Raw genomic sequence first — 21,619 nt, 5'->3', positions numbered from 1 at the left:
TGGGTTAGTTTCAAGCCGTGGTTGTTATGTCATAATTGGCTTGTTAGAAAATTTTAATGATTTATAATTAACTCCAAACCGTTCTGAAGCCTGAGGAAACTGAACCCCACTTCGTCGTACGAGCGCAACCGCACTACTTAATTCTCCTACAGGCTTTCTGCCGACTGTTTGTTATATCGAAACGTCTAACCTTGTCCGACCTTGACTCAAATAAATAAACCTTTCTTGGAAGGCTTCCTGCAGTCCCGTCCTCGTATTGTCCTCAAATTACGGGCGAGCAAATTGAAGGTTTGAACAAAGGTCTCATGGCCTTGGAGTTTAAAAAAATACCCACACATTGTTTAAACACATTACATATGCATTTTTTAAAAGATGAAAGCATGATATTTGATGAAAAAAATATTGAATATCTCCACCTCAAACAAGACCAACTATAACTTTAGACAATTTTAGCCCTGGCCAAAGAGTCGACCGCCTGAGGTGAACGACTTCGGCCCCGGCCGACGATTCGACCACCTGAGGTGAGCGAGTTCGGCGCTAGCCGAAAATCCGACCACCCGAGATGAGCTACTTTGGCTCCTACCAAAAAGCCTATCAGCACATGTCGATAAAGACTGACAATCCTAACAATCGACTGCCTTGGCAGCCTGCAGTTGTGGCGATACCACAATCTATGCTCGATCAACGCTGCACGCCGCCCACGAAAACTGACTCCACATCACAGCCATACTACCATCCAATACTTGGCCATCAGTGCACTCCAATCAGCCCAGATAACGATAAATCCGACTCTCCTATATAAAGGAACAATCCACGGAACCTCAGGTACTCAAGAACATACAATATATTATTCATAAAGCACTAAACTTTGTTAAACTCTCTCCTCTTTATATTGTTACCTCTCTATTCTGACTTAAGTATCAAAGGATCTCCTATCGAAAACTTTTCGATAAGCTATACACTGCCGTGCTTCCTCGTTTCTTTTGCTCAGGAAAATTCATAAAATCTGAAACAAGACAGCATGTATTTATTAACGAGCAAAAGAAAAGAGGGAAAAAGACAGGTATGTTAGCAGCAGCATTTTCTTAATCAGACCTGCGACCCACGGAGCTGCCTAAAATAGAAGTTTCGGATAAGGATTCATATGGAAATACCACAAGGGCAAAGCTCACACCAACCCCCAACTTGATATGATATCATGGTTAGATAAACCAGTAAAGCCCATTCCTAGATACCGAGAATAGTAGCAACAATGCAATAGGTTGTAGGCTGCTCATTTCTCGGTTCAAATTATTAGGGAAACTATGTAGTTCATGATTAAGAATAAAACATACTAAATGAAAAGGTGGAGCAGAGAACATGATAAGCATTTACTTGATTTGAGTCGGCCTTGGCAATAAATTTTCAGAAACTATAACCTGGGCCATACTGATTAATTCGTGAAGCCGATTTCAATTTACTTCTCATGTTGACCGAAAATCATATATACCCCTAATAGAATCAGCACCTGGTCATTCACCAACAAATCCGAGCTGATGGATACAAAGTAGCGCTCAAGGCAGTGACAACGAAAGCACCACACCCAAGTACCTCTTAATCACCATACAGTTACACACCAAGTGATAACCTCAGATACCCAAGTGATAATTACAGCATCTCCATTTACAGAATACAACTGAAATTCAAAATGATAAAAACTACAAATGGTTTTTTTAACTTATATTTTGTTTTTTATTCGTTCAATGACAAGTTCATGCTCACTTCATCTTTACACGTCCAATTCACGCGGAACAGATTTTATCATCTCAATCTTCAGAATGACAAGTCCAATAAATCAGCCCACTGCAAGTGAGAACAATGTTAGCAAGGCAGCAGCACATGATGGCAGATGCAGATGCATATATTTGAATTCTATGCAGCAATACCTGATTAAGACAAACACGCATTGAAGGACACCAGCAACACCTGTCCACACAGAAGGGCCCTTATCTGTGAGGGCGTCTTGTATTAGCAAGCCCACTGCTGCAGCTAGAGAGACAAAGGATACGACGTATGCAACAAAAAGCCAAAGCTTCAACCTGTAATTGCAATAGCGGTATCAGTATCTTGAGGGAGGAAAAATGTAATCTGGGTTCTAAACTGAAATGCTGATCAAACATTCATCATCAAATGGCAAGAACTAAACAAATATCTATATGAAAAGTCAAGACTAAATGTTGAGAGAATAAGAAGACCAATCTAAAGAGTAATAGAAAGAAAAATACCCCCAATATTGCTTGATTCAGCCAGCCAACCGACATATTACCATACTTTGTGCATCAATAGAAGGCTAATCAACTATATCCTTTTCATAACAATCCTAAGAACTATTTGCCATTAAAAGAGAAAACACGCTTTCATAATCTTCAAAACCATCTTTCATTTATCACCACCAAACAAAAAATAAAAATCTTTCATGGTCATCTAAAATGCAATCATGATCTCAGTGCAATAGGTCCACCAGTCATGAGCATAATAATCATGATCATGATTTCGGAATCATCAGTTTGTCATGAACCTAATGCAATCCCGGTCCTTGAACAAATCATTTGGCTTCTCAAGAAAGTATTTGATCCTGACATCTGAGGCACATTACTAGTCTTAATTTCCCCTTTTTATAATTTTCTCTAGAGACTATGTACTCAGTCTGTAAGAAGGAAGGTGTTGTTCAGTCTTTGATATACCATTCACAATCCCTTTTTCCAAATCATAACTTTGTTTCAATTTCCCAAAGAATATCCTAGTCTAATTGTTATGGCGCTACTTAAGTATGAAACTCTGATATGATCTCACTTCAAAGATGAGCTAATGAAGAAATCATAATCATGTTTGAATCTAACCAAGATTCTAATGCTAATAATGTTTTTACGTGAGGACCTTGCTTCAGTTTCAATACCATGTGGTTACCTGAAGAAACTGACAAGTGGACTTGTAATCAGTTCATTTATATATTTGATTACGAAATTCTACATAATTATACTAGTAAAGACTTGAAAACAAGATCTTTTATTTCATCAATACCATGTAATATGAACATGTAGAACACATTAGAATTTGATAATCAAATACACACCATCAAATTATTCATGATTTGTTTTGCAAGTTGTTCTTCAAATATGTATATATGAAATTCACTTCGGATCTGACCTTTATTTCAACAGCACCAAAATTTTAACAATTCATCCACCTATGAGGATATAAATCAAGATTTGCATCACATTCCAATGCATATCCCTGTTCACCGATTTGAAACTGCATATCAGGCTAGGCCATAATTTTGGCTTGAAAATCTGAATCCTACTCCGGTGTTTTGAAAGGTCCCTCGCTTATAGTGAGGGGCAGCCTCTTTATATAGGCACGCCTAATTGACGCTCCAAGGTGCCAAAAAAGGTCGCCTTGTTCATGTTAAGCCCAATCACTTGATCTGATTTGCAGGAACAGTTTTCGGCCGTTGATCAAAGCTCAAAAATTAAAAAGCCATGAGAAACAATCAAGAGTGCATCAGAAACCTAGGGTTTGCGAGGTGGTTGGCTTCTTCTTCCTCTACTGGGGTACCCCTGTGGCTGCATGAAACAGGGGCTAAAATCCTTTACCTTTTTATTGTCTGCAGCTATGAGAAAACTGGACGCTGAAGTGTACTACTCATCCTTCCCTTCTTTGGACTTCCCTGCAGCTGTGCGAAACAGGGGCTTAAGTACCCCACCCCACCTCTTTTTTTTTTTTTGTTTTTTTGCCCCTGCTTCTTGTAAAACAGGAAGCTGAAGTTTCCTCCTGCTCTTCTTCTTTTCTTCTTTGGACATGGGTTTCCCTGTTACTGCTTCCCCTTCTTTTTCTTCTCTTCTTCATTTTTTCCTTTGCACAGAGGTGTCCCTGCTGTTATGTGAAACAGGGAACTGAAGTTCCTTTTTTTTCATGCATGCTGCTATGTGAAACAGGGGGCGGAAGTCCCCTCTTTTTTCTTTTTTCTTGTTATACTTCTACTGCTCTTCTTGCTGCTCTGGGGAACCCTCCTGCTGGGTGAAGCAGGGGATTGAAGCGCCCCCTTTCTTTTCCTATTCTTCTTCTTCTGCTTGCTGCATGGAACAGAGGACTGACCTGCTTCTCTTCTTTTTATTTATTTCTGGGTGATACAGGAACCTGCTATCCTTTTCTTCATTATATTTTGTCTTGCTAATTGAAAAAAGGGTGCACAATCCACTTCTTCCTTGCTGCTGTCCTAAACAGGGACTAGCAATCCCTTTTTCTCGTTGTTGTTCTTCCTCATGCTGTCTAAAACAGTCCCTTTAAGCTAGTCTGACATCAAGTGAAGATAATGTTGCACTTCTTGATGTTCCTCGGAAAATTTCCTTATTAGTCCTAAAGCTTTTGGGTAATCAGGAAAGACACTTTATAGCTCGTTAGAACTGGGTCAAGGTGAAGCCTTGTGTTTTACTTTAAGACCTGTCACTAAGCCTACAATGGAGCTTCCTAGCACTTAACTACCAATTTTAGATAAGAGACCCTACATGACTCCACATGGACATCAAAGGCTTTTACTTCTGAACAGTCCACTAAAGATACAAGTTTTTCCTGTGAACTCAAGAAGCAAAATTGGAAAAAAGACATCCTAGCTACCACAAAATATTGTATAATTTTGTGAGAAACCTCTTAAAAGTTCAAGAAATCCCTCGTTAAGGCTTTGGAAATCTCACAAGAAACTAATACAATGCCAGACCCCTTTTTTCTTTTCAGTTATCACAGCCAGTGCAAGATAAAATCAACCAAACACCAACTCAACCTTATGGCCAAGCAACTGGTGTAGGTGAGCACCCACAGGCCTAACCAACAAAACGCAACACTTGAACTTTGCTTGATTAAATTGTGTCTGCTCCCAACCATGCTACTGAAATGAACCTTGATCACAGCACAAATCAACCATCACTACACATGCATCACAATATTGTTTTGGGGATTTGAAAACAATATTTCTTGTAGAGATTTAACCTAATGTGTGTAGACACCCCAGGCACCCTCTTTAATGGCTTTTTGCATGAATAATGCTCCATGCAAGATTAAGACACAAAAAAACTTAATTCACGCAAACTCCCTTAGCCAAAGCCATGAGAAGCCCCAAATACAATAGAACCCTTGGTCAAGCCTATGTCAAAACTATGGTCAAACCATACCTACACTGTATAGATCATAATCTACACTTCTAGATTCAATTCCATACCTACCTGCTGCCATGAATTTTCACAACCTCTCTCTCCATCCCTCTAAAATCTTGAATTCACCATTAAAGACCTCCAAGAAACCAAGAATCAACTTCTCCAAGCCTAGATCTATAGTCTAGATACAAGCAAGTCCAAGATCTTGAAAAATGGAGCAAGGAGCCTTTGAAGAGTGTCTCAACAAAGAGGGGGACCTTAAACTGTCGTCTCCAAGAAAAAGAGCACCCCGGAACTACCACCATATTGTTTGAGATTCGCTTCCTTTTCCCCTCTTTTCTTTGAATCTTGTAAATTTTTAGATCAATAACATGCAATTCTCTATAATTAATTGCTTCATGCTCAATGAATAAACTTAGACTTGATTCCTTGAGTTTTCTTGAGTTGCTAGATTAATTTCTTGCTGATTTTCTTGTTCTTTCTTGAATTTTCCTTTTGATTCGTATGTTTAAGGGAAGGTATGGCCCTTTGACCTCACACTGAAGCCATCTTCGGAACCCTAAGTCAGACCCCCTAAACCTTAAATGCAACCAGATCTGAGGTCAACAAGGTTTTATTTCGGATGTATAGGCAATGCCCATGAACACCAATCAACTAGGTATTTGCAGTCATGCCCTAGTCTCTAAGTGGTGAGTACAGACTAGCACTTGCTAGGGCAGTTCGAAGTGGATCCCTTCATCAGCTATATCATTGGCCTTACCCTACCCTTTGTTCCCTAACAAGCCTTTTCCCTTTCGGTTGTTTTTTCAGGTTTTCCTATTTCTTGACCTAGACAAAACCATAAAAAGAAGGTGGCAACTCCAAACCTTGACCTCACTGCTAGCCAGCCCATCTTGAGGCACATTTTACAATGTGCATCATGAAAAAGATGTCTAGAGACAAAATGAAACTTTTAGGAGTTAGGGGATTTCCTTTTTATAGGCCAGAAATGCTCTTAATAAGATCATATGTTGATCGATAAAATAAAAAGATCTTCATCAGCACAACCCAATTACAACTAAACAAAATATGTTAAAAGAGCTTTCTTTAGAGAAGGTTACTTGATCTAGCTATAGGATCTTTCAAGTTGCATACATATATATCCCACCTTAGACATGAAATTTGTAACATTTAATGCAATTAGCAAATGATCATGGTTATGGAAACAAAAAAAAGGCACCTTAGTTGTCCAAAATGATTTTAAGACAATTGATCCAAATTATTATAAAAACCAGTGACCAATTTGCTTTTGTCTCAACATCTCATTGTATAAGCACCACATTTATTTGTGGCCACATTGGGGACAGACCCCTATGAAGGAAAAAAAGCCTCAAAACATATAGCGGAAGAGGGCCATCTATCATTAGGATCACAGACCCAATTTATAGCAGGGGTAATATGAATCTGAAAGAAATTAGGCAGAGTAGTTTAATGAATAAATCTCAACTAAGGGAATGTACGGAAACAAGAATCTCTACCTGTTTCTATCTATTGTGCACTAGGACATCACTTCTAGAGTCAAGCAATATTTTAAACTATCAAGAGACATCTGAGAGTCATTAGATAATTTCATAACCTCTGAAATATAGCTTATTCATTGCAAATTTCACAGGCATACCACTAGATACCATGTTAGCATGTCAAATCAATATTTTCATGTCTCGTCTTGTCATATTAGGTTGTCCTGAATTTGTTCTACAATCAAAAAATATGGAAGGGAAAATGATTGGATGCGCTCTTACCATATCAAGACAAGAAGATGGTGGTTGATGACCTTTACTGCTAATAATCCCATCCATTCCTGACAATAACCACTTTTTATGGTCTGAGGTTTTGTTCCTTAGCATTCAGAAAACTTCAACTATTTCCGCATAAGGTGCAGAGCATTCACCACACCAAAGTTTGTCTTTTCTGAAGCTGAAGGTGTTGTTTTCCAGGAACGTGGAGATCACAGACACAAGTTTTTGAATAAATAAATAATGAAATGCATCTGGTAGTTCTGTAAGGACATATAACTAAGGTATATCCACGGGAAAAATTGAGTTTCTCTCGAATATGATAGCAATTATTCATACAATCCTTCAAGGCTTCTCAGAGCATTAGATATGGAAGTGTTCCCTTTTAATACTGCTTATCTGGATTTAAGATGATCTAATGTTAAACCACTACCTGTTGTGCCAGAGGTTTAGCAGACTGTCCTAGTTATTTGTTGTTGGAAAAGTGAATGGCATGTATTAAGGCCTTATGTCTCGTACAGCTGAACCATATGTGATATGCGAAGATTTGTCACATGCCAAGTTAATGCAATCTGGTTGGACATGACAAGTTATGTCATATCAGAGCCTAGGTTTAAGATTGTTAGGGTTTGACCTAGGTTAGCTATAAATAGGGTGAAACTTAGGGTATTCTAGGACACATTTGTTTCCTTCTTTAAGAAGTCAAGTCTTGTGCTTAAGAATTGATTGTCTAATCATATGCATTATTTGGTAGATATAGGTTGAGGTGACACCAACTCTCACTGAGAAACTGGCTGATCTTGTTGATAATTCCCATGCTACTGGAAATTCCTTTGAAGCTGCCAACCATCGCCATCGTTTTGACAGCGACCATCGTCACCATTCCACTACCGCTGCCCCCACCACCACTACAATTGCTACTATCGCCACCCCCACTACTTGTGCCACACTACCACCACCATGGCCTCTACCAGACCACCACCATCACATTATTGGTGCCCTCATCTTTACTACCACCAACACATCACTAGACACAACCCCGCTTATGGTCTTCATTATCACTGCCACCACTATCATCGCGTCAGCCACCATCATGTTTATGTCTTTAGAAATATTTGACTATATAACCATATTTATATTTTTAAAAATTAAAAAAAAAATTTCTACTTTCTATTTTTGAAAATAAGAAAAATGAAAATGATGCCAAATAGCACCCTAGCCTATTTATCAAAACAAACATAAACGCCCTTAGATATATTATACAAACTAAACAGTCATTTAAAGCAAGTGATTACATTTCTTACTTAACCATCTAAGTGCTAATTAATTTTGATCTGATGCATGGCTAGTCTAGCTGTAAAAGGAATGCCACTTTTTATCTTTCTTGTCTAAATACAAGCTTTGTTACAAAGACTAAAAGAACCACTGAACCGCTGTCTTAAAATTAGTCTATGCCCTGGCCACTCCACAAAAGCTCAAGTAGCTGCAATATATAGCTGAGCCATGTACCACTTATAAAATCTTTCACAAGTGACAAGATGCCTAATCATTACTACTTGAAAGACAAAGAGGCCCATAAGATAGAGGCCCCCACGCCTAGTGAAATCCCTAGCTTAGACGCCTACTGATGCCATCAAAGTTCGTCATCTCGATACCAAATCCTATACCAATACTATATTAGTATAGCATTGGTACGCCTGGTATGGAGGTCGGTTCGGCGTACCAAAACTCAGGATGCCTCCCGTACCGAGTTTCAGTTTGATACCAATACGGTATGGTACACACGGTAAAGGGGTTCGGTTTGGTGTGCCAAAACTCAGGACATCCCCTGTACCAAGTCTCAATTCGATACCGATATAGTATGGTATGCTCAGTAAAGGGCAATACCCACCAATATCGCAAACCTTGGGTGCCATCTTGCAGAGGAAAAAAAGAGACATCAAATGACAATATCATGATGAGTTGGACAAAAAAGGACAAATTTGTGGAAAGTTTAAGATATAGAAGACAGAAGGGGAAAAATTCCAACGGCATTGTGTGATGGCCGAAGAACCTTGAAAGATAAGGAACCAATAGTAGTATTTAGAAAGTGAAGAATTAAGACAATATAAAGATAAGAAAAAGATAAAGCTGGCTTATAAGTCAAGAATTCAATAATGAGCATCAGCACCAAGGAAGCTAGAGGCAACAATAAGTGATTTCCAATGCTAAAGGAGTCAATAGCAGACAAATACTGGAATCAAGTAGAATCCATGACAAGCTAAACAAGATGAGACACACATAAGAAGGGCAGGACTTGGGAGACTGAGACACTAAACGTGAAGCTTGAAAAAGAACAGTGATGTAAAAGTGGAAAACAGTCCCCATGCATGCATGGGAGGTCTGCAAAGTAGTTTAGTCTAGGTTTATGAATAGCTATTAGCTTGCAATATCATTTCAAAAAGAGAGCAGAAGTTTTTGAGCACTCCAGTCATATTGGAAATCAAATAAACCTCTTTACCATTCAGATAATGCGAAAGGATAGTAGAAATCATATCCTAAATTTTTAGGTTTTAAAAAGTAGGTCCAGTGTTAACCCTTGATGGAACCTGGGGTCCCACTACTTGCAGATTGGGACAAAAAATGAATAAATGCAGGGTCATTTCAAAGAGAGCAGAAGTTTTTTAGCATAAATGGGAAATCAAATAAACCAGCTTTATAGTTCAGATAATGGGAAGTAGAAATCATGTTCCAAAGTTTTAGGTTTTAAAAAGTAGGTTCAGTGTCGACCTTTAAATGAACCTCAGGTCCCATTGCTTGCAGATTTTTACAAACAATGGATAATTTGCATACAAATGGTAAAAAGAAAAGAAAGAATGTAAACTCAAAGATACTTATGATTCGAAATCAATTCTTCAGCACTATGGATGAAAAAAGGAATCAAATCACACAAACAAGATTGGTTTTCCAGATCAAAATTGAACACAAGATGAATACATCCACTATTTATTGCATGATATGAAAAAAATATTAAAGCAGAAATGAAAGACAAAAATTGCAGGTTGAAAGATTAAAAAGGTAAATAAAGGGCAGAAAGGCACTAGAAAGTTGAAAGAGTGGAGAAAAATGACCTGAACGTGGCCTAAGCTTTTTCTTCGATCAATTAAAAACAGGAAAATGAACCACTTCAAAACGATGGTTACAAAATTCAATGCAGATTTCTATCTTAAAATAAATTCTAATCATTACTTAGAACATGAAAAAGAAGATAAAAAGACAGAAAAGCCCTCTGTAAATCACCATAATAGTGTGATGAGTATAGTTTAGTACGAGTACTGTAATTAGTACTATAAGCAGTATATACTACAGCTTACAGGAATGCTACAGTGACTTGACTCCTAAAGACTTTAATGTAAATACAACTCCTAGAAACTTGGACTCTTGGTCTCTTTAATCAATGAACAACATGGACTGCTTTTTGAAAACTAAAGCTCTAAAAGCATGCTAATTTTGTACCCAAGGCTTGGATATGGACCAATAGGCCTTCTTGGTCAAGTTCGACTTCTAGCCAAAGCAATGAGCTCATGGCATCTTTTAGGTTTTCTTGCATTCCTGGAAGTGTTGCCAATTGTCTTGACACACTTGTGCCACTCTTTGTGCTCATTCTAGCCACCTTTGGTCATTTGGTGCCATTTTTCAATGTTTGGTTGCCATGCATACACCTTCTGAAGGTTTTGTTGCATAGAACAACAAGCAACACTGTATTTTGAGGTGGCAAGGACCTTTTGGATGTTTGATTTCCCTATCTGTCGGATAAGTAGCCATGAGACAGGGAGTTGCAGAGGAGAAGAAAGTAAAAGAGAAGTTCGAGGGATCATGGGCAACACGGGAATGAAAATCCCTAAGTTCTGGTCCTTCTGGATAAAATCATCCTGATAAAAGGGTGACTTATTATATCCCTAACAAGTGAGGATAACAGACTCCACCAACCATCCAACCTCTAAGAATCCTTTGTCGTGTTGCTTCCCTTCTATACATAATTTTCCACTGAGAATAATATATTTGCAGATAATAGATTTGCCTATTCATACAGGCCCATGGAATGATAGAACGAGCTCTACAAAAGCAATATCATCATATGGCAACATAAGATAGCCAAAATTATAGTAGTCAGCTCCTTAATGTCATGATGAAGGGCATCAAAACCCAAAAAAAGGCTTTTAAACATGGAGAAATTGGCAATGTGTAATGATAAATGTGGTGCAGATCTTATTAGTTGTATAGACCAAAGTCTCAAGATAAGAAAGTCGCGCTCAGTGGTCCACCTAGAAAGTAGAAACACAATATATAACCTGCCCAACATGAAGATGGAGCATCCTTTGGGTCCATCTTCATGATAGAGGTTGATGTCAAGAAAAGTCCTAACAGTTTCTATTTTATTCTGTTCAAAAGTTGCTTCAGATGCCTGATTTGCCTTTTTTTATTTTTTTGTTTCATTAGAAGATGGATCTTAGAAAAGAATCTAGGAGATCTAGTATTCACATTATTACAGTGCGAACAGTACATGCTATTGTAAACATGGCCAGTTATGAATTCTAGTCAGAGCAAAGATTCAAATAAGTAGTCGATTTGTGAGATTCCAAGAGGATATCTTTCTATATCTGTAAGAGTCCTATATAACTTAAATGGAAACTTTCTAGGGGACCAGCTAAGTGTACAAGAGTCCAGAAAAGCCAATTGAAAGGTCACGTTTATAGAAACTTTTGAAGCAAAATAGAGTGTGTGAAGCCTGGTTGACTGGTTCAGTTGCCCTTTCTTTCGCTTTTCTCTCTCTATCTCATCTCCCTTTCTACTTCTTATTCTCTCCATTGGTTCAGTTGTCCTTTCTCTCTTCCTTCTGTCACTCTATCTCTTCTCCTTGTCTGCTTTACTTCTAAATTCTCTCCATTAATCTATTCCCCCATCCCTTCTTATTCTTTAACTAAATCATTTTTAAATGATTCAATTATTTATGCTGCTGCCTGAATTTACCAGCAAATTGTTCATCTTTCTTTGACTGTTCCAAGGACATAATGTTGGCGATTTTCTATATACGAGATCTCTGTCAGACTATCTATTTAATAGTAGAGATAATTTCTGTGTTGAATATTAGCTATTTGCTGGCTGTTATTTTAAACTGCAGCTAATTTGATAATTCTGTTGGCTGGGATATGAATAAATGATAGTTTCCAACCTGTTAGTCAAGCCCTAGTATACTCTTGTTCTAATCCCATCTACACACCCATGCCTAGAATGCACAAAAGCAGATTTTTCTCGATTTAACAACCATTACACCCTGATTTCACATTTTATCATTGACTGCCTGGTTCTCAAATTCTAGAATGCAGGCACCTAAATCAAATGTAACCTTAATCTAATCTTGTTTTCAAGTCCCCTAACATATTGCAGATCAATAGTTCCCGCATAACTTGGTAAGCTGAATGTTCCTATCTTTTCATTTACCCCAATCTATTCTTTCCTTATTTATTTCCCCTCTCAAGCATGCATAAAACAAGGAGTTATGCTTCAAGATCAATGCTCTCCATTAGCATGTCAAATATGTCAAATATGAAATGAAGGTTTTGGGGCACAAATGTGACGGTACGACATTTATCAAAGTGATCTAGCATCAACAAAAGCTATGTTGCAAGCAACGGCAATAGCCTAAGGTGTCGGACAATGCGTTAATGCAGTTTTGTTATTTCTGGCCTTCAACCTCAACAAGCTATCAAACAAATTATTCTAGTGCAACCATAAATCCAGTTATATGAAGAACAACAAATCAAAACTATTGCAAATGAAGATTCATTCAACAAGAATCCTATGATCAAAGATATATCCATAGAAGGTCCTATAAGCAGCAGTCCTTCGCATCAAGAGACTGCTATTGAAATGCATCATGCCTAGAGAATCCAACTGAGAGGAGTAAAAACCCTAAAGATACAGCTGTAGAGCAATTTGCAATTGATTAATGCATGGATAGATCAATAGATCAATTGATCATGGAACGTAGTTTTTCCAAGGCACTTCAAAGATATATTCTTGCTGATTCTGCAGATTCCAGAGGAATGTTAGCAAATGGGTCTTCAAAAGCTTTGGGTTTATAAATTGGAGAGCACCACAACAACAAACTTGTGACATTGTAGCAAGAAAGTCCTACTTGGGCCTCCATTATACTGATCTTAAAGACACAATGGAAGATCAAGCTTTAAGAAAACAAGTGATTTTTCCCCTTGAGTAAAGATCAATTTGGCGAAGCCAAAGAGATGTTCTATCAACAATATCAAAGGTATCAATTGTCCCAGCATGTACAGAAGGTTACCACTCAGTGTGCAGCATTACAATTAAATACCAAGTAAAACTAGTCAATAAGTAAATTAAGGAGTTCAACATCCAGAATCTTGTTCTACCACATATATCAAGCAATTCAGTTGTCTGCGTGATGATTATAAGAGTAACTAAAATTCATATCAAACTAGTTGAGAAAGCGGAATCAAAAAATCTCAAACTGGAAGAAATAAAGAAATAAATAAAGCAAGGAAAGGTTGGATTAGGGGGTTGGAAGACCGGACCTCCATTCGCTATCCCCGTATGGAGAGTAGTAATCGTAGCTGACATCGTCTCTGTTGACGCAATTGAACATGAAAGCCGCCAGAGAAGCGAAGATTCCTAGGGAATTACGGCCAGAGAGGAAACCCTAATGAGCGCAGGAAGTCATGAAGAGCATCGGGTTTGGGAAAGGAAGGGATTACTGGGTGGCGTACCGGGGAGGTAATGGAGGAAGGAGACCTTGACGGCGCTGCAGACGACGGCGTCGACCCAGAACCACCAGCCAGCGCCGAACACGGCGCCGGCAATACCGGGGCCCATGATCTCCCACATCAGCGACAAGTTGTCCATAGCGTCGCTCGCTCGCTCGCTCTGCCCCCTTTTTTTTTCTCTGATCTCTTATGCTCTCTCTGGCTTCGATCGATGGCAATTGCTGAGGGTGGAAAAGCGACCAATCTTAAAGGGTTTTACGGGGTATCGCCTCTCGTTCAGGCTGTCGTTGGCTGTGTCGCTTTTGCTTGCGCCGATCTTTTTATCGGCGAAGTCGAATAGCTGGCAGCGTTGTGGTTAAAATAAGGCATAAAAAATCCCTCATTTTGGATGAATTTACAAAATATCTTTCTTGTGCACGATTGCTATGATATTAATTCTGCATTTTTAAATTATTATAATATTACCTGCCCTCCTCTGATGTAAATCAAAGCTTGCTGGCAGCTGTTGATGTAATTCTGGAAATGCCTACTTGTAAGCTGATAAGGCTTAAATTTGATCCGTCCATTATTGGTCAATACCCGGCGAGCATTTTAAAAGAAATTAAATTCTTAGTGGTGCTGAAATAAGAAAAAAAATTATAGAAAATTTAAAAACAGATAAGAAAGAAAGTTAGACAATCCCTTGATTTTTGCCTCCAAATCGTAATGGATCTACACTCTCTTCTTTTTATAAACAAGGCCAAGAGATTCCAAAAAAGAAGAAAGCAGCCAAAGGAGAGGAGTAACTAGAGGCTCCCAAACCTTTATGGCGATAAGCTCTAATGGCAAGAGACTCTCACGGAATGGCTCTCGAGTTCTCTTCCACAGCCATTCCTACACACTATCTCCTCTCCAAATGGGATGTCTATCCCTATAGATCGGAATTCGCACTGCTATAAATCGGAATTTGCATTTAAGGAGGCCACACTTCCATGCCAGCCGAAATCGAGCACCGTGCGTACAGGCCCGTGTCCATAGAGACTGAGATATCAGTCCTTGGAGGCCACCGTTCCGTGCCAACCGAAATCCGAACACTGTGCATATAGAATCTGCGGCCTCGGAGACTAGAATGTGTTTTTATAAACAAGGCCAAGGGATTTCAAAGAAAGAGAACGCAGCCAAAGGAGAGGAGCAACCAGAGGCTCCCAAGCTTTCATGGCGATAAACTCTAATGGCAAGAGACTCTTACAGAGAGGCTTTTAAGCTCTTGTAGCTACCGCTACGCCCGAGTTTTCTTCCACAAGCCATTCCCACACACTATCTATCTCCTCTCCAAATGGGATGTGTGTCCTTATAGATCAGGATTCGCACTGTTGTAGACCGGGATTCGCATCCAAAGAGGCCACACTTCCATGCCAGCCGAAATCTAAGCACCGTGCGTACAGGCCTGTGTCCATGGAGACCAAGATGTCAGTCCTTGGAGGCCACCCTTCCATGCCAGCCGAGATCTGAGCACCGTGCGTGCAGGACCAGTGTCCTTGGAGACCAGGATGCAAGACCCTGAAGGCCACCCTTCTGTGCTAGTCGATATCCGAGCATCATGCATACAAGACCCACATCCTTAGAGACCATGATGTGAGTCTCTAGAAGCCGCCCTTCCATGCCAGCAAAGATCCGAGCGCCATGCATATAGGATCCGCATCCTTAGAGACAAGGATGCGAGTCCCTAGATCCACATCCTTGGAGATTGAGATGTGATAGAGATCAAGGGGCTGGCCGAATGGTTCAAGCTAATTCCAAAGATCCATTACAAGGAATTGGAGGTCCAATGACTAGAGCAAGGGCAAAACAAATGAAAGAAGCTTTATATGGACTAGTCATGGAAATTCAAGAGAAGGAGGCTGCTCTAGAAGACTCTAAGGCTTCACCAAGATTGATCACTTATCTTTACATAGTAAATGCTGAAGAACAAAGCTTGGAGCCATTAAACAAGGCTGATCCACGTGGAGATGCTATTTAGGCCCATTTTTCGTGGGTACTTTTGGGCTTGAGTCTTGTTGTGTTCCTAATTACTTGTACATGAAGTTTTGACTTGTCAACTCGTTTTTCCTAAGTTATTCATGTACTTCGTAGTTAGGAACCTTAAAAGTTGTGTCATTTATTATTTTGAAGTTGTAACTTGGAAGTTGTGACTTGGAAAACGTTTTTTACTTATTGCCTTGGAAAGGGGATGGTGTCCTTTCCAATAGCTTAGTTTGAAGCCTATATAAAGGCTGCCATATGTAACCAAGGGATTATGATGAATGAATTAAAGTGTTGGCAAGCTTTGCTATGCTCTTTTGTGTTCTTGGATTAGAATACAAAATTCTGACTTATCAAAGGGAGTGATCAACTTTTGTGGCGTCTTCAAGGATTAGGGTTTTAAGGACTTAGTTTCCTTAGAGTTCTAATCTGATCTCCTACAACTTGTTTTTCTAGCGATCTCGGGGCAAGTATAGCAAATTGATTCAAGGGTTCCTAGGGCAGGTCTCCTGGTGGGTTCTTGTCATTTGGTATCAGAGCTTTGGTTCTTGAAATCAGGTTACTTATCCTTTATCATCTTTGTTCCTTTGTTCTTATTTTATTTCTTTAAGCTTCTTTGTTCGTTCTCTTATTTCTGTTTTTTTTTTCAGTTCCTTATGTTTCTTGTTTCCTCTAATCTGTTTTGTTCTTTAATCTTCTGTTACTTAGTTTGATTCAAAAAAAAAAAAAAAAAAAGACGAAAAAAAAAACGAAAAAAAAAGAAAAGAAAAGAAAGAAAGAAAGAAAGAAAGAAAGAAGGTTATTGATTAAGGGGCATTAATTACAAGGCTGTTTCACTTGTTGCAAAGCTGAAGACCCCTTGTTGCAAGGTTGTTTCACTTGTTACAAGACCGTTTTACGTATTACAAGGCTGCTTAGCTTGTTCTTATTTCTCCTTGCTTTCTAGTTGTTTCTATTACATATCCTTTACTTCCTTTTGAAGTCTTCTTATGTTCTTGATGCTTTAAGACAATTTTTCTTGTGAGTACCATTTGCCTCATCGAAGTCCTTAAAATTCTGATTTTCTTGGAGATTTGCCACCATCCATCTGATCGCTCTTTGTGATTTGTTGATTTTGATTCTTTCAAGAACATAAAGAGGGCTGGCTTGAGTGGTAAAAGGCAAGAGTGTGAGTTCATCATCAAGAAAAAGCCATAAAAGAGTGTCCACCCGAGAGAGGAGTGTGTGAGGACCTATTCTGTTTATACTAATCTTTTGATTGCAGCATACAAAGATGAGTAGTGGAGGTAGTGAACAACCAGATGTTGATACGAAGTTATGGATGAAAGCCATTGCTGATCAACTTACTAAGCTTGGTGCACGAATGGATGATTTGGAATCACCAAGCAGAATCAAACCTTTGAGGGGACAGATGTTTGAAGATGATGAAGAAGATTTAGATTATGAATCTTACTCTAGAAGGGGAAAGAAGGCCGATGATTCAAAAGATAATAATCTGGGCAGCATCAAGATGAAGATTCCTATCTTTCAAGGAAAGAATGATCCCGAACTTTACTTGGAATGGGAGAGAAAAGTTGAACATGTGTTTGATTGTCACAACTATTCAAATGAGAAAAAGGTAAAATTGGCAGCCGTTGAGTTCACGGATTATGCAAGCATATGGTGGGATCAATTGATGATTAGTCGGCGAAGGATTGGAGAAAGGCCAATTCGGTCATGGGAAGATATGAAATTGGTAATGCGCAAGAGATTTGTACCTAGCCATTACTATAGAGATTTACATAGAAAGTTACAAGGGCTGGTTCAAGGCTCCATGAGTGTGGAAGACTATTATAAAGAAATGGAGATGGCAATGATTAAAGCTAATATAGAGGAAGATCGAGAGGCTACCATGGCAAGATTTATTGGAGGCTTAAACAAAGATGTTGCTGATGTGGTTGAATTGCAACACTATGTGGAGATGGAGGAGCTGTTGCACAAGGCCATCAAAATAGAAAAGCAAATCAAGTCCAAAGGATCCAAATCGGGTTTGGCTTCTAGTTCCACATGGAAGTCTAATTGGAAGGATAACAAATCTGCCTCAAAAACAAAAGAAGATGCAAAGCCAAAAGATTCGGTTGCTATTTCAAAAGGTAAAACCGAAACTAACACTTCTTCTAAATCACGTAATGTTAAGTGTTTTAGGTGCCAAGGATTTGGGCATATTGCTTCCCAATGCCCAAACAAGAGGATTATGATTATGTTGGAGAATGGTGACATTGAAAGTGCTAGTTCAAGTGAGGATGAGATGCCACCCTTAGAAAATTGCAGTGATATTGACATTGAAGAACCTGTACATGGAGATATGTTGGTGACAAGAAGAGCACTAAGCATCCAGCCTAAGGATGATGGTGATAAGGAGCAACGTGAACATATTTTCCATACTAGATGTCATGTGAAGGGAAAGGTATGTACCATGATTATTGATAGCGGAAGCTGCACTAATGTTGCTAGTACTTTGTTAGTAGATAAGCTGGAGTTACCCACCATGAAGCATCCTAATCCATACAAGTTGCAATGGTTAAATGAATGTGGAGAAGTGAGGGTAAACAAGCAAGTGCTCGTTTCATTTTCAATTGGCAAATACACAGATGAGATTCTTTGTGATGTGGCACCAATGCATGCTAGTCATATTTTGCTTGGACGACCATGGCAGTTTGATAGGAAGGTTACACACAATGGATACAAAAACCATTATTCTTTTATGATGAACAACCGCACTGTAGTCCTAACCCCTCTCAAACCTTTGCAAGCTTATGAAGATCAGATTCGGATAGCGAGAGAGTGTAAAAAGAGAAAAGGTGAGTCCGAGAGGAAAAATGCAAATGAAAGGAGTGAGATTGAGAGCAGAGAGAAAAGTATTCAAAAAAAAGAGAAAAGTAAAAAAATGAGTGTGTTTGCTGAAAAAAATGAGGTTAAGAGTGTTATGTTCTCAAGACAGCAACTACTTGTACTTATGTACAAGGATGTTTATCTTTCTACTAACGATCTTAACCCCTCCTTGCCTAGTGTTGTTGTGACTTTATTGCAGGAATTTGAGGACATATTTCCAAAAGAGATTCCTAATGGACTACCACCCTTAAGAGGCATTGAGCATCAAATAGACTTCATGCCCGGTTCTACCATTCCAAACAGACCTGCATATAGAGCTAATCCCGAAGAAACAAAGGAAATCCAAAGGCAAGTGGATGAGCTGGTGAAAAAGGGAATTGTCAGAGAAAGTCTTAGCCCATGTTCGGTTCCTGTCATCCTAGTCCCAAAGAAAGATGGAACATGGCGCATGTGTGTGGATTGCCGAGCCATCAACAAAATAACAGTTAAGTATAGACATCCTATCCCAAGATTAGATGATATGCTTGATGAATTACATGGCTCTTGTTTGTTTTCTAAAATTGATTTGAGAAATGGCTACTATCAAATTCGTATGAAAGAGGGAGATGAATGGAAGACATCATTCAAAACTAAATATGGATTGTATGAGTGGTTAGTGATGCCTTTTGGTTTAACTAATGCACCTAGTACTTTCATGAGATTGATGAATCATGTTTTGCGTGCTTTCATAGGTCAATTTGTGGTAGTTTACTTTGATGATATTTTAGTCTATAGTAAGAACTTGGATGAACATGAACAACATTTGCATGCTGTTTTTAGCAAATTGAGAGAACACTAATTATATGCTAATCTTAAGAAGTGTACATTTTGCATGGAATCTGTTGTATTTCTTGGTTTTGTTGTTAGTTCTCAAGGTATTAGCATGGATGAGGAGAAGGTGAAGGCAATCAGGGACTGGCCTACACCTAAGAATGCGAACGAGGTAAGAAGTTTTCATGGTTTAGCAAGTTTTTATCGAAGGTTTGTTAAAAATTTCAGTTCTATTGCTGCACCTTTAAATGAACTTGTTAAAAAGAATGTTGTTTTTAAGTGGAATGATCAGCATGAACAAGCTTTCACTGATTTGAAAGATAAGCTAACTAATGCACCTTTGTTAAGTTTGCCTAACTTTGATAAAGCTTTTGAAGTTGAATGTGATGCATCCGGAATTGGAATAGGAGCTGTTTTGATGCAAGATTCAAAACCAATTGCTTATTTTAGTGAAAAGCTAAGTGGGGCAGCCTTGAATTATCCAACATATGACAAAGAACTTTATGCATTAGTGAGAACTCTTCAAACATGGCAGCATTACTTGTGGCCGAGGGAATTCATCATTCATTCTGATCATGAGAGCTTGAAGTTCTTGAAATCCCAGGGTAAGCTTAATAAGAGGCATGCTAAGTGGCTGGAGTTCATAGAAACATTTCCTTATTTCATCAAGTACAAACATGGAAAAGAAAATATCGTTGCTGACGCGTTGTCTCGAAGGTATGCTTTACTTACTACCTTGCAAACTAAGTTACTTGGTTTTGAATTGATTAAGGACTTGTATGCCAATGATTCTGATTTCTGCCAAACATGGAATACATGCAAAAAGAGTGCATCTGGTGAGTATTATAGGCATGACGGATTTCTATTTAAGAAAAATCAGTTGTGTGTACCTATTTGTTCTATCCGTGAATTGCTTGTCAGAGAAACTCATGGGGGTGGTCTGATGGGACATTTTGGTGTGCAAAAGACTTTAGATATCTTGCATGAACATTTTTATTGGCCTAACATGAAGCATGATGTGCAAGCTGTTTATGATAAATGCATTACATGTAGACAAGCGAAATCTAAAGTTTTACCACATGGCTTGTATACACCTTTACCCGTGCCTAACCAACCTTGGATTGATATTTCTATGGATTTTGTTTTAGGATTACCAAGGTCTCAAAGTGGAAAGGACAGCATATTTGTTGTTGTTGATAGATTTAGCAAAATGGCTCATTTCATTGCATGTTCTAAAACCAATGATGCAATACATATTGCTGACTTATTCTTTAAAGACATAGTTCGTTTGCATGGTTTGCCTAAGACAATTGTTAGTGATAGAGATGTGAAGTTCCTAAGTCATTTTTGGCGCACCTTGTGGAATAAATTAGGAACTAAACTCTTATTTTCTACTGTTGCACATCCTCAAACGGATGGACAAACTGAAGTAGTTAATAGGACACTCACTACTTTTTACGTACCATCATTCAAAAGAACTTAAGGCAATGGGAAAAATGTTTACCGCACATTGAGTTTGCATACAACAGAACTGTTCATTCTTCTACTTCATTTTCACCTTTTGAAGTTGTCTATGGCTTTAATCCTTTAACTCCCTTGGATATTCTATCTTTGCCTACTAAAGAATGTGCTAATCTTGATGGAAAGCAAAAGGCAGAATTTGTGAAGGATTTACATGCCAAGGTTCGGGCTAACATTGAAAAGAAGAATGAGCAATATGCTAAGCAAGCCAACAAAGGACGTGTAAAGATTGTTTTTGAACCTGGTGATTGGGTCTGGGTGCATATGAGGAAAGAACGGTTTCTAACACAACGAAAATCCAAACTACAGCCTAGAGGAGATGGACCTTTTCAAGTCTTAGAGAGGATCAATGACAACGCCTACAAGCTGGATTTGCCAAGCAACTATAGTAATATTAGTGCTACTTTTAATGTTGCTGATTTATCCTTATTTGATGTAGGTGATTCGAGGACGAATCCTTTCGAGGAGGGAGGGAATGATAGAGATCAAGGGGCTGGCCGAATGGTTCAAGCTAATTCCAAAGATCCATTACAAGGAATTGGAGGTCCAATGACTAGAGCAAGGGCAAAACAAATGAAAGAAGCTTTATATGGACTAGTCATGGAAATTCAAGAGAAGGAGGCTGCTCTAGAAGACTCTAAGGCTTCACCAAGATTGATCACTTATCTTTACATAG

The 21,619-nt window shown here is 38.7% G+C and overlaps 2 protein-coding genes across 2 annotated transcripts; one reads left to right on the top strand and one right to left on the bottom strand.

Annotated features, from left to right (window-relative positions):
* Window positions 1–1,562: 1,562 nt before the first annotated feature.
* LOC103696076 (transmembrane 50A-like protein) lies at window positions 1,563–14,068 on the bottom strand. The gene is made up of 4 exons (XM_008777592.4): window positions 13,744–14,068; window positions 13,552–13,648; window positions 1,926–2,078; window positions 1,563–1,842 (listed from the first exon to the last, which is right to left on the bottom strand). Exons 1-4 carry the CDS (start codon window positions 13,877–13,879, stop codon window positions 1,806–1,808), a joined length of 423 nt encoding a protein of 140 aa, XP_008775814.1. The 5' UTR covers window positions 13,880–14,068; the 3' UTR covers window positions 1,563–1,805.
* A 2,946-nt stretch (window positions 14,069–17,014) lies between these two features.
* Window positions 17,015–21,386, top strand: LOC149753154 (uncharacterized). The gene is made up of 5 exons (XM_089924053.1): window positions 17,015–19,263; window positions 19,519–19,594; window positions 19,715–20,762; window positions 20,990–21,221; window positions 21,383–21,386. The coding sequence occupies exons 1-5, from the start codon at window positions 17,015–17,017 to the stop codon at window positions 21,384–21,386; spliced, it is 3,609 nt and encodes a 1,202-aa protein (XP_089780179.1).
* The last annotated feature ends 233 nt before the right edge of the window (window positions 21,387–21,619 follow it).

The sequence above is a fragment of the Phoenix dactylifera genome, chromosome 7 (assembly GCF_051530095.1).
Source record: "Phoenix dactylifera cultivar Ajwa chromosome 7, Ajwa_hap1_PhDact_Kaust_v1.1, whole genome shotgun sequence".
In the NCBI taxonomy this organism is placed as follows: Eukaryota; Viridiplantae; Streptophyta; class Magnoliopsida; order Arecales; family Arecaceae; genus Phoenix; species Phoenix dactylifera.
Note: the sequence above shows the minus strand (reverse complement) of the source record. Positions and strands in the feature narration are given on the sequence as shown.